Source organism: Pipistrellus hanaki (genome assembly GCF_964339955.1).
Source record: "Pipistrellus hanaki genome assembly, chromosome: 2".
NCBI classification, from domain to species: domain Eukaryota; kingdom Metazoa; phylum Chordata; class Mammalia; order Chiroptera; family Vespertilionidae; genus Pipistrellus; species Pipistrellus hanaki.
The window spans coordinates 137,091,839-137,107,040 of NC_140504.1; the positions used below are offsets into that span (position 1 = coordinate 137,091,839).

The 15,202-nt window shown below is 39.8% G+C and overlaps 1 protein-coding gene across 2 annotated transcripts in view; it reads left to right on the forward strand.

The window, feature by feature from the left end:
• The window catches only part of LOC311616664 (guanylate-binding protein 6-like), a gene marked incomplete at its 5' end in the record, with an annotated part of 31,046 nt that overhangs the window by 6,340 nt on the left and 9,504 nt on the right, over nucleotides 1-15,202 (forward strand). The window contains 10 exons of one of the 2 annotated variants that reach the window (XR_014793968.1): nucleotides 358-485; nucleotides 4,550-4,659; nucleotides 4,868-5,064; nucleotides 6,846-7,091; nucleotides 8,209-8,489; nucleotides 10,278-10,490; nucleotides 11,537-11,639; nucleotides 11,967-12,160; nucleotides 14,114-14,168; nucleotides 15,100-15,139. Coding sequence is in view for 1 of the 2 variants with exons in the window: in XM_084872331.1 (XP_084728457.1) it covers nucleotides 358-485; nucleotides 4,550-4,659; nucleotides 4,868-5,064; nucleotides 6,846-7,091; nucleotides 8,209-8,489; nucleotides 10,278-10,490; nucleotides 11,537-11,639; nucleotides 11,967-12,160; nucleotides 14,114-14,168 (1,527 nt within the window). The remainder of the gene's footprint in view (nucleotides 1-357; nucleotides 486-4,549; nucleotides 4,660-4,867; nucleotides 5,065-6,845; nucleotides 7,092-8,208; nucleotides 8,490-10,277; nucleotides 10,491-11,536; nucleotides 11,640-11,966; nucleotides 12,161-14,113; nucleotides 14,169-15,099; nucleotides 15,140-15,202) is intronic. The other variant, XM_084872331.1, reaches the window with a different exon arrangement.

The following is a 15,202-nucleotide window of genomic DNA, read 5'->3' on the forward strand; positions in this document are numbered from 1 at the left end:
AGATCAGCACCATATGGGTTAAACCTCAATATACTGAACTCCAACGATTCCTAGAAATATCTCTCATTGTCTTTCACTATCTCTTTCTTTTTATCTCAATCCTCTCCCTTTCCTTTTTTTTTCTTCCTCTCTCCTTTTTGCTTTACAATCTTTCCCATTTGTTTCTAACAAAGACATCCTGCATATTAGATTTTTACATTATGATTCATAACAGTAGCCAAATTACAGTTATGAAGTAGCAACAAAAATAATTTCATGGTTGGGGGTCACCACAGAATGAGGAACTGTATTAAAGGGTTGCGGCAACAGGAAGTTTGAGAACCACTGCTCTATATGCTTTCTCCTCTAACTTTGCAGGTTTCCATCTGGGCTCCACTGTGCGGACTGAAACCAAGGGCATCTGGATGTGGTGTGTACCCCACCACTCAAAGCCAGACCACATTCTGGTCCTTCTGGACACTGAGGGCCTGGGTGATGTGGAAAAGGTAAGGCAAAGAGGCTTCTTTGTTCTTGATAATTCATATATATTTTAATTTGCAACCTCAATTCATCTTTTATGAAATATTTCTGTAAACTACAGATCCAATTAAGAATAATGAGGTTAAATTTTGTTTTCTTGAATTTACTTTCTTGGAAACTCAATACTTTCCTTATTAGGCATAGATGTTCTGATTTTTATAGTTGATTAAAAGGTACAAGATAACAAACACTTTTGGGGCATCTAAATTCTAAGGTTTTGTGTTAACAACTGTAGATATGCATGATTGAGGAAAAGGCCCAGAACCTCATTGGGAGATAAGAAATATGCAGTGCTATCAGCACCGGGTACCATAAACACAAGGAATGACCTACTTAACTAGCCTTTAGGATACAAAAAATATCGAGGAGGAAGCTATAATTATGGAATCAATGTGCTCTACCAGTTAAGGTGTGTGTGTGATTTATGGGCTTGAAGGTAGAAAACATGAAAATGGCATTTCAGTAGAATAACATATATATATTATGCAAATTAGCCAGGCACCAGGACCAGCTCAGGAGGAGGCTGCATCACAACTGCTCAGGAGGAGCTGCACATGCAGATGGGCTGGAGGGGACTGCGTGCTGCCCCTAGCCCCAGAGGACACACACCAGGGGTGGGGGTTCAGAGCACACCCTGGTGGGTGGAGGAAGTGGACAGAGCAAAGCAACCCCAGTCCCAGATACCTGGCAGCAGCTGGAGCAAAGCAGGCTGGCCCGGGTGCCTGGCAGTGGCAGGAGCAAAGGAGCCAGGGTCTTGGTAGATGGCAGCACAGCCAGAGCGAAGCAGCCTGTGGTCCTGGGTGCTGGAGGAAAGTGGGTGCTAGAAGCCAGGGGAAGGAAGGCCTATTCTTGCATGAATCTTTATGCATCGGGCCTCTAGTCCTATATAATAAAAGAGTAATATGTAAATTAGCCATCACTCCATGACAAAAATGGCGACATCCATAGCAGATGTTGGCAGCATCACCCAGGCAACGGGAGCCCATTATCTGCTCCTTTGCCACCAAGGGAGGCGAGGGGTCTCTGGCCAGAGGACTTAAAATGGGACACTGAGCTGGTGTTGCCAGAAGCAGCGGGAGCTCAGCATCCCAGCCATGGCTGTGCTGCAGGAGAGGAGGAGCCTGTGGAGCCAGGAGCCCAGTGTCTGCAAGGCAGCCAGCTGTGCTGCGGGAAGAAAGGAGCCTGTGGGGCCATGAGCCCAGTGTAGGGCCAAGGCTGTGAGGCAGGAAGGAAGGGACCTCTGGGGCCACACGAACCCAGAGTTCGCAAGCCCAGAGTCGAGGCAAAAGCGCATGGGAGAGAAGGATCCTGTGGGGTCCCAAGCCCAGAGTTCCCCAGTGCAGCATCTATGCCCAGGCCAGCCATGCAGCAGGGTCTTGAGCCCAGAGTCCCAGCGCCCAGAGTCCACGCCCCAGCCTGCCTTGGGCAGGAGAAAAGAAGTCTATGGGGCTCCAAGCTCAGCATCCCTGTGGCAGGGGAGGAACCAGAAAATTGTATCTTTCCAGTTCCTGATGCTGACAGAGCCCTATGGGTGCCAGGGTCCTCTACCTGCAGCCCCCCAGTTGCAGCCCAGCAGCCCAAGTCGCAGACTGGAAGCCCCCTGCCAGCAGTCCAGAAAGGACCAGTATGGCGCCGCAGGGGGAAGTGTCTGGCAGGCACACTACAGACATCAAATCACTGCTGCTGAGACCGCCCCCCCGCCACCCCCCCCCCACACACACACACACTCAAGTTGTATGGTCCAAGGGGGCCACTCCTGAGGCAAGGATCCCATGGCAGCTGATGCACAGCCAGGCAAGGAAGCTGGACCTGAAAGCCCAAATACCCGAGTACCTGTGCTGCAGGGCATTATGGGCTGGGGCCCTGAGGAGCATCTTCCCAGAGGCTGTGTGGAAGGAGGGGAGGAACCTCTGGCCAGAGGCCAGGTGAGAAATGCTGGTGTCTTTGCAGGCCAAGGCCAGGCTGAAGGACACCCTGCCCCACCCCACACGCCCGTGTATGAATTTCATGCACCGGGCCTATAGTATTTAAATAATATTCAAAATCACTTCAGCTAATCCAGACACATTAATTAAGGTTTTACTTTAAGTCTCTGGGCTTTATAGATGAATTCCTCCCTGACTACTATAAATTCATGAGCTAGACCCACCAAAAATATACATAAGTGGGATATTTTAATGTATTTTGTCTTTGCGATGTTATTTGCAGTCAATCTTGTGTTCTTATATGTATTAGCCACAGTCTACAATGCTAATAGCACAGTTGTCTTTGGCTTCCAAAACTGAAAAAAGACAAGGGGGAGGAATTAAATCCTGAATTTTAATATTAAATTTTAATTGAATTTATTGATGTGACACTGTATAATAAAAATTATAAAGGTTTCTGATGCACAATTCTATAGCACATTACCTGTATACTATATTGTGAGTTTACCACTTCAAAGTCAAGTGTCTATCCATCACCATTTATTCCCCCTATACCTTCCTCCAACTTCTCTCACCCCACTCCACTGGCACTCATAACACTGTTGCTCTTTCCATAAGATTTTTCTCTTCTTTTTTCTTTTTTGCTTAATACACACACACACACACACACACACACACACACACAACCTGTCAGCCTGCAGTCTATCTACGTGTTTGTCTCAATTTTTATACATTTTTATTGTTTTGAGAGAGAGAGAGAGAGAGAGAGGAAAGGGATTAAAAGAAAGAAACATGGACAAGAAAGAAACTTCATAGACTGGTGCCTCCTGCAGGACCTCTACTGGGGGATTGAGCCTGCAACTGGGCATGTGTCCTGATTGGGAATCAAACCAGTTCTTGACTCCTGGTTCCTAGGTCAACCACTGAACAACACTGACCAAGTATTCTGTTTCTATTTTGATTGTTAGTTCTTTTTTTTTTTTTTCCATTAGATTTCACATAGGAATGAAATCATGTGGTACTTGTCTTTCTCTGGTTGGCTTATTAGCATAATTCAAGTTTAAAGTACTCAGTATTCACCTTAGTGTAAACCCAAGATGATATACTGATTGCTAATAGATTATAGTTTACATAAAGCTTCTTCTTTTTAGCTAGTTACATTTGTAAAGGAGCCAAAACATAACTAATTGTCATCTGATAGAAGCCAAAATACTTACTGTCCTTGGAACTCTAGTGTTTTTAGCAGTATCCAATTCTATTGAAACATCATTCATGATTTACCTTGAATGTTATGTTCAGACTCAACATCTATTCCTACCACATACATAGCCAATACTTCAATCAAATAAAATAATATGTTATATCTTTGTATGAACACACTTTCTGACTATTCTGATTGGCTTCTCTAGATCCTTCCATCTACATTGTCTCTTTCTTTACACAGTTCCACATTCTGCTCATTCTTTAAAGCCCAGCTACTGTCAAGCTAATAGGATTGTATCTCCTTCAGACATAATCCCTTCTTGCCCTGAAATCACAGAGTAAGTTTTCTGGGTTTTGCATTCCCCCTTTGTCTTTTATGTTATCACATTAAGTTGTACTCCTGGCAGAGTTGATCACCTTGAATGCAGTTAAATGTTGCCAGGTATATTTGCACCTCCAGCACATCATCTCTGAAGGTCAGAGATTGCCCTATGAAACTTTATATTCACAAAACTAAATGGGGTATCAGGCATTTTTTAGTTGCACAATGAGAAGTTAGTGAATTTTATTGACTAGTATTTGTGTCACCAATAATCTCATTGTCAAGAGAAAGTTGCAAAGAAATCATTACCCACTTATCATTGCACACGACTATGTTCTTGGAACTGTTTTAAACATTTGACACACATGTACAGTGTCATTCACTTCTTTTAATTGCTAAAGAACTCATGCCTTGAGAGGAGTCAATGTAAAAACCCAAAAAAATGAGGTTTAAATTTAGCACTGTCATCAGTGTATATTCTTTGTCCTACTGTTCAGTTATTGTATTGCTGACACAGTGCATGAACAACTGAATGGGTGATGGAAGAGTAAATACCCAATACCTGTAATGCACTTTCTAGGGGGACTCTAAAAATGACTCGTGGATTTTTGCTCTGGCTGTCCTCCTGAGCAGCATGTTTGTCTACAACAGCATGGGCACCATCAACCATCAGGCTCTGGAGCAGCTGCAGTATCCTTCCAGGAACCCATCCTCCATGTGTCATGAAAGTTATGGGAAAATAACTGGGCCTCTTTTGTTGTTGTTTTTCCTCGTGTCAATATTCATAATTGAGGAAAAAGGGACACAGGGTGAATGGGAATGTTAATAAAAATGATTTCTGGGTGAGATCTGGATATTTTGGCAGGGTGCACTTTTCATTCCTTAGCTAAAATCCCAGCTATGTGACTGAACTAACAAAGCTAATCAGGACAAAGTCCTCTTACATCTCTGATGAAGGAGGTGACTCAGATAAGTTTGCAAGTTTCTTTCCAGACTTTGTTTGGGTGGTACGGGATTTCATGCTGGAGCTGGTGTTAGATGGATGCACCATCACTGAAGATGAGTACCTTGAGAAGGCCTTGAAGTTGGTTCCAGGTACCAGAGGATGGTCTGGGTGGTAGAGGGTTCAGTAGGAGGTTGGATTAACTGAGCCCTGCCATTCAGCACTAAAGGTCAATATAAATCTTTATTTTTTATTGCACTGAGGTCTGTGCTAATGGAGTTGTGTGTATGACAGATGGGTATGGTTTCAATTGTTATTATTACTAAAAATAGTCCAGTGACAGGATTTAAGCTGGCTGAGGGAAAAGAGAACCCAATATTAGAACAAAGATTTTAGGAAATTTGACACCATGAAAAAATTTTGAGGATAGCTACCTGTGCTAAGACTTCCTAAGGCTCAAATATTTGTGTTTCTGATTAAGTTTAGTGCTCCTCTGCTTTTATTATTTGAAAAATGCCCATCACTATGGATTATGGTTAACACAGAATCACAAAGTTATCAAGTAACTTTGTTTTTTAAATATATTTTATATGGTCTTTTTTAATAGCCTGCATAGTTACATCATATGTATATATGTAATATTTCCCCAAAATTTAACACATCCTTCCAGTAAAACTGCCAAATCCTTCATTGTCTCACTATTGTAACACCACTCTCTTTATTCCATAGCCTATTATCATGTTTATATAATTCATTAATTATACAGAATACATTTAGCCAAGAAGAAAATGAGTGGTACCTAGAAGCATGCCTATTTTTGCTAATTTAATCACTTACTAATTCATTCTAAAATCATTTATTGAACAGCTGACATATGCCCAGAAATTCTCTGTGTGACATTGTCATGTCCAATATAATCTGATACAAAGAAGAGGTGAAGTCTCCAAGTGACATTAGGTTACCTTACTTGTCTATGTTACCTGCTAAAAAGTCTCTGAACATATTAATATTCTATTTTTCCCCTTTCAAGTCCATTTATTGCAGATTTTCTGAACATTTATGTGATCAAAGATTCCCTTGAAAACCATATAATTTTTCCCCATGCAAATCTGTAATCTGTAATGCCTACTCATTCTCTCTCTCTCTCTCTCTCTCTCTCTCTCTCTCTCTCTCTCTCATCTCATATTCACAAATTATGGGGTTTATGAATCACATAATTTTATCTGTCAATAACAAGTTAGGAATTCCTGCTTTTTAGTTTTTCTAATTTTTGTTGTTGAAAGTATTACAGATGTCCTGTTTGTTTTTGTTTGTATGTTTATTTGTTTTTGCCATTGACCCCCTCCACTCCAAACCCACCCCTCCATTGCCTTCACCACTCTATTGTTTGTATCCATGGGGTATACATATATGCATATAAGTGCCCTGATTAATCTCTCCCCACTCAAGTCCCACCCCAGTTGTGTGCATTTTTTACTCTGATTTTTAGAAATTGTTCTTATTACTGTCTGTAGCAATATCATAAATTTCCATATGTCTACCAGAAAATATTTGAGTCTTACTTTAGAACCCACATTGTATTTCTGACATGAAGACTATAATATCAAAAGTATTTCTGACAATTTTGGGGATTAACCTATCATTCAAAAATATCTAATAAATACTCAAGCCATTGGAAATCATAGAAGGGCTCAGAAAAAAAAATCATAAGTTTATTCAGATGGGATAAGTTTCTTCTTCTTCCTCAGAAGTCCTTTTACTCCTGGTTCTGGACACACACACACACACACACACACACACAAATATATGTTTTGGAAAGATTATCATTATGTTGATTGTGATGATTAAATAGGAGATATGCAAGCACGATGGAAATGAACTTCCTTTTCTGAAGATTGTCTCACCAATCACTGCTCTTTTTTCTTCTCTACAGGGAAGGATCCCAAAATCCAGCAAGCCAACATCCCTGGAAAGTGTATCAGGAATTTCTTTCCAAAGCGAAAGTGCTTTACCTTTGACTTGCCTACAGCTGACAAAAAATTATTACACTGTATGGATGGGGTGTCAGAAAACCAACTAGCATCCAGTTTCAAGGAACAATCCAAAAATTTCTGTAACTATATATTCACAGATGCAAGAACCAAGACTCTCGGAGAGGGAATCATTGTCACTGGAAATCGTGAGTCTCCATTGTTACAGCATGTTTCTCTGCAGTTCATTGTGTGTGATTGTACTTGGGGTTTGTCAGCAATTTTGTTTCCTTCTCTAAGTAATGTGAAAAGGCATAGATACATGCCACACATAAAAGAGCATGTTTTTTCATAAAAGTTTCCCAATATGAGGGATTTTGAAGCCTACTGTGTCTCATGAAACTAATACACTAATGACATAAGCACAAGCTGCTGTTAAAGAGAGGAATCTGATGATGAGAAGACCAACAATGAGATGAGTATCTCTTGTTGAGGATACACAAGATATTTTGAGAATTTACAGCAGATAGAAAAAATATATAGCAGAATATAGGCTCTGAATGCTCATTAGAGTTTGAGAAGAAAAGTTAACTGTAGCCTTATGTGCAGGGCTAGATTCACAGATATACTCCCTGGGCTGACATACAAATATTAAACCAAATATAGGGCTGAGATTCCTGGAATTCTTGATATTTTAAAATAAGTTTTCATTGGGCAGAAACCGGTTTGGCTCAGTGGTAGAGCGTCGGTCTGCGGACTGAAAGGTCCTGGGTTCCATTCCGGTCAAGGGCATGTACCTTGGTTGCGGGCACATCCCCGGTAGGGAGTGTGCAAGAGGCAGCTGGTCGATGTTTCTCTCTCATCGACATTTCTAGCTCTCTATCTCTTTCCCTTCCTCTCTGTAAAATATCAATAAAATATATTTTTTTTAAATAAATAAATAAATTTTCATTGGAAAAATTTTCCCACAAATTATCTATTGACCTGTAAAATATACTCTCTTTAATTTTATTTCAATTTGGAAATGTATCTAGGGGACCCTTGAACATATTGGCTAAGATCTTTAAGCTTATATTATCATGTGATAAATGTGACAACAATAAAAGAAAATTGTATAGGAGACATAGTGATGTTACTATAAAGAAATGGATTCATGGAAGAAAAAGGAGGAGAATACAAGGAGGAGGATAAGGAGGAAAAGAAAAAGAGAACCAGAAATTTTCATTTCACTAAAATTTTTGTTACTGTTAGAATGCTGATCTCTAAAGCTTATAAAGCATGAGTGAGAACTTCCTGTCCATTTCCTGAATATCATGTATTATTCAGGGCTGGGAACTCTGGCAAAGGCCTATGTGGATGCCATTAACAGTGGAGCAGTGCCTTGTTTGGAAAATGCAGTGATAACTCTGGCCCAGCGTGAAAACTCAGCAGCCATGCAGAAGGCAGCCGACTACTACAGCGAGCAGATGGCCCAGAGAGTGAGCTTCCCCACAGACACCCTGCAGGAGCTGCTGGACCTGCATGCAGCCTGTGAGAAGGAAGCCATTGAGATCTTCATGGAACACTCCATTATGGATGAAAGGCAGGGGTTCCAGGAAGAGCTTATGGTAATATATTTTAGCACAGATCCTTCCTAATTCCTGTTCTTCTAGATTGATGCCCAGACATTTCCTTTTTGACCCATAGTTCATGTGTTTTCCATTGTAAAAGAACTTAAATTCATCTGATAGACTGTAGACTATAGCGGTCTATAGGTTAATATTTATTCTTTTTCTGAATGATTGGCTCCTTATTTCTATTATGGCAAAACAAATTAATGTGTGCTCATTAGTTTTCAAAAAACACACATTTATTAGTTCACAATACTTCAGTTGAGTTCCTATCACAAGATGTATGGATGCTTTGCTCTGTGTACCAAAAGCTGAAAACAAGATGTAAATTTTGCACACCTGAAACTAATACATCATAAGGAGGCTCATGGGAACTTCTCCTACATATTCAAGGCAGCAATGGTGCATTATATCTGTATCTTGTTTATAATGTTTGACTCACTCTCTGCCTCCAACTGGAGAAAAATGCTTTTAAAGAGCTGATGTATTTAGGTTTGCACACTTGAGTAATCTCCACTTCTTAATGTCAACCTGTGCCATATAATAATCTAATCATGGATCAATATTCAGCATATTCACAGCCCTAGGTACTGTAGTGTATGGACACTAGGCCAGAGAAATCTTGAGGACAACATAATTCTATTTAACATAAGCATATTCATCTTCTCTTTGAATCTGTCATTGACCATCCTGTGAGTTACAAAACACTCATTTCATACTCTAGTCAGTTTCACTCAGTGAATAGAGCATTGGTCCATGGACTAAAGAATCCCAGGTTTTATTCCCAATCAATGTATCTCTCTCACATTGATATTTCTCTCTGTCTCTTGCCCCTCCTTCCACTCAATTTAAAAAAAAAATAGTCAATGGGAAAATATCTGTGGGTGATGATTAAACACACACACACACACACACACACACACACACACAAAAGAAGAAGAAGAAGAAGAAGAAGAAGAAGAAGAAGAAGAAGAAGAAGAAGAAGAAGAAGAAGAAGAGAAAACCTCTCACTTCATAAGAAGAAAACCAACAGGATTGTAATTTTTTTTAAAGTATATTTTATTGATTTTTTTTTACAGAGAGTAAGGGAGAGGGATAGAGAGTTAGAAATATCAATCAGCCTCCTGCACACACCCTACTGGGGATGTGCCTGCAACCAACGTACATAACCTTGATCGGTATCAAAATTGGGACCCTTGAATTTGCAAGCCAATGAACGCTCTATCCACTGAACCAAAGGGTTAGGGCGGAACTGTAATTTTTCAAGTATAACAAAAAAAATAACTGTTTCTATAATTTTGCACAATTAAAACCTCATTGAAATAGTTCATGAGTTCAAAACTCTGTTCAGTGATCACTTTTCATTATTAAAGTGTATATACTTTTACTTATAGGGATCCAAATTTGCAAAGGAAAGTCTACTTCCAATCATATTGAACTTTCCATGCTCATTTTTGATGGATGGACCTCTGTTAATATTATGACTGATAAAGGAACTATTGATAATACTGGATTGCATATTTGGAATTTGCTAACAGAATCTAACTTAAAACTCATGAAAAGAAAACAATTTTTGTTACTACATAAGGTGACAGATAATAACTAGACATTGGGGTGATCATTTTGCAATGTATAAAGAATTATTCTTAACTGAGACTAAATTAGCTTCTTGGTGCTGCTCTATGATTCCATGCTCCAGACCACCTGTTTCTTCCATGAGGATCACAGTTGGGTCTTCTCTTCTAAGACCCTCTTTCCTTTGTACTTCTCAATATTCCCTGGCAGGGCATCATAAAGAAAAAGAAGAAAGATTTCTTGCTACAGAATGAAGATGCATCTGGAAAATTTTGCCAGGCTCAGCTTAAGCAGCTTTCAGAGCCCTTGATGAAAAGTATTTCAGAAGGAACTTTCTCTGTGCCTGATGGATACAAGCTCTTCTTAGAAGCAATAGACAAACTTGAACAGTCGTATAACATGGTGCCCAGGAAAGGAGTGAAGGTGAGATATAAAAAGAGGGGAGAAGATCAGCAGAGGAGGTCACAGAGTCTTTGTGTATCCTTTTGAAAATCTAAGATCACAGGACCATTTGTAAAGAGAGAGCAAAGTATGGTGATATCTGTACATCTTTATCTTTTATATCCAAAAATAGTTAATTACTCAAATAAACAATAAATACTTTTCCCATATATAAGATTTATTGTCAGGAATGTAGATAAAAAAATGACTTTCATTTAGGAAACAATGTAATAGTTTTGCACTCTGTATAACAGATACCATAATTTAAAAAACAATATTCACAAGAAGCTTATGATCTTACCTAAAAAGAAAATATAAATAGTCAATTTTGCAGGGATAATTGTTATCATACAGGTATACACTAATAGAGATAAAAATGATGATGGTGATGGCAAGTATATATTGAGCATACACTTGCTAAACCAAGTATATTCTTAGGTGCTATGTTTTGATTATCAATTCCATCATCAGAATATATGAATTTAGGTACTACTGTCATCCCCTTCATAAAATTGAGAAATGATATGCCCTGAGAAGCTAATAAGTGAACTAATCCGTAAGTGATAGAGGTGGCAAGGTATGTATATGTATGTGGCATCAAGTCAAATCTCAGAAGGAAGTTCAGCAAAGCTTCCTGGAAGAGGAACTACCGTAGAAGCTACAAGTTGAAATATCAATAGCTGCTATGAGTGAGGAAAGGGTAGATGAGCATCCAATCAGAAGAAAAATGATGTGCCAATACTGTGAACAATTGAGGAGTGTTTGTAGAACTGCACATAAACCTGGTTGTCTGGAACCTGAGGTGGGTGGTGGCTGGCATCATTAGAACAGGACTGTAGAGCTGGGAAAGAGGTTGCCAAAAAGGATTTTATTCTAACTAAAGTGATTGGAGTTTTTACTGTGATAATGGAATGAAGGGAACCATGGTGGGATCCTAAGAAAGACGATCAATTTACAGGGTCAGTTTTTCAGTTATGTTGAATGATGACTTTCCCAATAAGAAGAGTCTGTGCTCCTTGTTTCCTCAGGCAAGGGAGGTCATCCAGAACTTCAAGCAGTCCCAGGCTGCAACAAAGGAATCCATCCTGCAGGCTGACAAGGCCCTCATGGCTGGGGAGAAGGCTCTAGCAGGTACAGGGCAGGGCTGTGACCACTGAGGGTAGGGGACTTTCCCCCCAGTGCACATTAATGTGTGAGAGCTATCCTTCTTGAAACCAGGTGTTTCCACAAAAGGATTAGAATAACTTGGCTAAATCTAAAAATAACCAGGTGAGTTTTAATTGCTCCCTCAGGCAATCAGTGCCTTTCCATCATATTCTAAATCATATTTTGCTGGTATTGTTAGTAAGAATATTCAGAGAATCCCCTCTGATATTATCATTTTAGTCACTTACCTTTGATGAGTACAGCTAAGAATAGCTGATATTTTCTTTCCCCTGTAAAACCACTGTGGATCAGCTGCACAGGCCAAGACAGAGGCAATAGAAAGGGAACAGGAGCTTCTAAGAAAGACACTGAATGAAACATGTCAAAAACTGGAGGCACAAGAGAGAAGCTACAATAAAAACTTAGACGAACTGAAGGAGCAGTTAAAGAAAGAAAAAGAAACTGGAGAGAAAAGACTGGAAGAAATGAGGGAGCAAACACAGAAGGTAAGTCTGTGCATGGTATGGGCGAGGTCTAAAAATAAGTCACATGGTTTCTCATGAAGGGAAGAGCAAAAGTTTTAACTGAAGTTACAAATAAGTTCCTGAAATGTCAAGTTAATTGGATCATTCTAAAGCCCTAAGTCTTCAAGACTAAGCACCTTCAGTGGTATTTGAGCTTTGGGAGGTCAAATAACATGCTCCAGACCTCTGAACTGCTGTTTGTGGTGATTATAGAGTTTCCTTGTGCCCCCAAGAGGCTATGACTTCAGTTCTTAGGATGTTTGGTAGGCCCATCAAAAACATCTGAAATAGTGCTAACTGGTTTCAAAGATTCAGATTATACATGATATGAAATATGGGATGCTGAAAATTCTAAAATTTGTTGCATCATTTCCACATCAGCCTGCTTCTTTCTACATACCCAAAGTAAATGCATTTTTTGTCCCTCCCTGGACTTTGAGTGCCAGTGTTCTCCAGAGTCAGCAGTTCCCATTATGGGTCACATGTGTGTAGTCATCCTACTTCAGTGGAACTGAGAAATAGAACTAAACCTCCATCCTTCCTAAAGAATATCTCAAGTACTGGAACACATTCCTGGCATAGTTTTCAGGTCTGACCCAGACCCAACCCCTCTCCACCCCCAGAGGGATCCTGCTAAGGGCACATAGGTATATAATCCTACTACCAGGTCCAAAAGTTTGGAATCATTGGACAAAAACATCAAAAAAACTATTTGAATTCTACAATGATTATTATTTGGGTGAAAATGTAAATTGAATTAATGCATTATTGCTGGGTTTTGCTTAAACTCATAGTCTTTATTTCTTAACTAGAGGCCCTGTGCACAAAATTCATGCACGGGGATGAGTGTGACCCTACCCCCAGCCTGCACTCTCTCCAATCTGGGACCCCTCAAGGGATATCCAACTGTCATTTCGGCCTAGTCCCATTAGAATCAGTATAAATGGGCAGTTGGATATCCCTCTCACAATCCAGAACAGCTGGCTCCAAATTACTCTATTGCCTGCCTTCCTGATTTCCCCTAAACACTTCTGACTGCCAGCCTGATCGCTCCCTAACCACTCCCCTGCCAGCCTGATTGATGCCTAACTGCTCCTCTGCCAGCCTGTTTGCCTCTGACTGCCCTCTCTTGCAGGCCTGGTCACTCCCAACTGCCCTTCTCTGCTGGCCATCTTGTGGTGGCCATCTTGTGTCCACATAAGGGCAGCCATATTTGACCACATGGGGGCAGCTATATTGTTTGTTGGAGTGACAGTCAATTTTCATATTACTCTTTTATTAGATAGGATAGAGGCCTGGTACACTAGTGGGGACCAGCTGGTTTGTATTGAAGAGTGTCCTGGATCAGGGTGGGGGCTCCCTTTGTGTGTGGGGTGGCCAGGGTGAGGGGCATGTGTGGTTTGCAGGCCAGCCCTGGCAACCCAAGCAGAGGCCCTGGTATCTGAAATCTATTTATCTTCTATAATTGAAACTCTGTTGCCTTGAGCAGGACCAAGCCTGCTTTCTCTGTGGTCACGGACATTTTTGTTGAGATTTATTTATCTTCTATAGTTCAAACTTTGTAGCCTTGAGCAGAGAAGGCTAAGGAAGGCTAGGGCTACAGAACCTTAGCTTTATACATTGCAGGGGGCAGCTCAAGCTTCCTGCTCTCTCCAACTCTGTGGTAGCCATCATTTTTGGGATTTATTTATCTTCTATAATTGAAACATTGTAGCCTAGAGTGGAGGCCTGGGCCTGTGAAAAGCTTGGCTTCCTGCATTGCCAGGGAAACCCATGCCTTCTGCTCTCTCTGTGGCCGCAGCCATCTTGGTTGGTTTAATTTGCATACTTGGTTCTGATTGGCTGGTAGGCATGGTTGTAGGTGTAGCAGAGTGATGGTTAATTTGCATATTACTCTTTTATTAGATAGGATTCTAACTTCTGCTATATAAATAGGTTGAAGAGTTATCGAGGAAACTCCAGGAGAAAGAGATGCAGCAACATATTGAAGGTGAGTACAGCTAAAAACACTTTGAATATAAAAATAATAAATTGTACTTCAAAATTAATAATTCTGTTTTTTGAAAAAGCAGACTTTTAATTGAATGAAAAGGCAAGAGGCAGATAAGAAGTAGCTTTTTTTCAAATCACACAATGAATAAAGAACTTATATCTACAATGTTTCAAGGACATAAAACTCAACAAATGTGTCACTAATTTGAAGAGCAAACATCCCAAGTATGAGGGGGTATAAAAGATGTAATTTGAACAGATACTTCATCAAAAACATATATTTGGATGTCAATAAGCACATTAAACAACATCATTAGTTATTAACAACATCATTACTTATTATAATAGTGGAAATTGAAGCCACCATGAGATGCCAATATGAACTTCTAGAAAGGCTAAAATTAAAAGGATTGAATATCTCAAGTGTTGGTGCAGATGTGGAGCAACTGGAACCCTCATACCCTGCAGTGGGAAAGTAAAAATTTTAAATTGCTCTGGAAAACGGTTTGTAAGTTTCTTAAAAAGTTTAACAAATACCCACCGTGCAGTCTAATCATTTTGCTCCAAATGTATCCTTAGTAAAGTTGAAAGTTTATGTACATACAATAACTTGTTTGAAAATGTTTATAGCTGTTCTCTTGGTAATAGCCAATAATGGAAACAAGCCAAATGTCCATAAATAGATGGAGAACAAAATTGTACGCATCCATACCAAAAAAAATACTACTGAGAATAACATGAAATGAACTATTGATACATAAAACAGTGTTACGAAAATAAATATGCTGAGTTAAAGAAGACAGACAAAAAAAAGTCTACATACTGTATGATTCCATTTATATAAAATTCCAGAAAAAGCAAACTATTCTCTGGTGACAGAAACTGGCCAGTGGTTTTGCCTAGTGATGGAGATGAGGTTTTATGTTCAGGAGGAAGACCAAAGGGCATGAGGAGATGCTTCAGTCATAGGTATGTTCCTAACTTGATTGTGTTGTGGTTTGTCAAGTGTAAACATGTATCATAGATAGATAA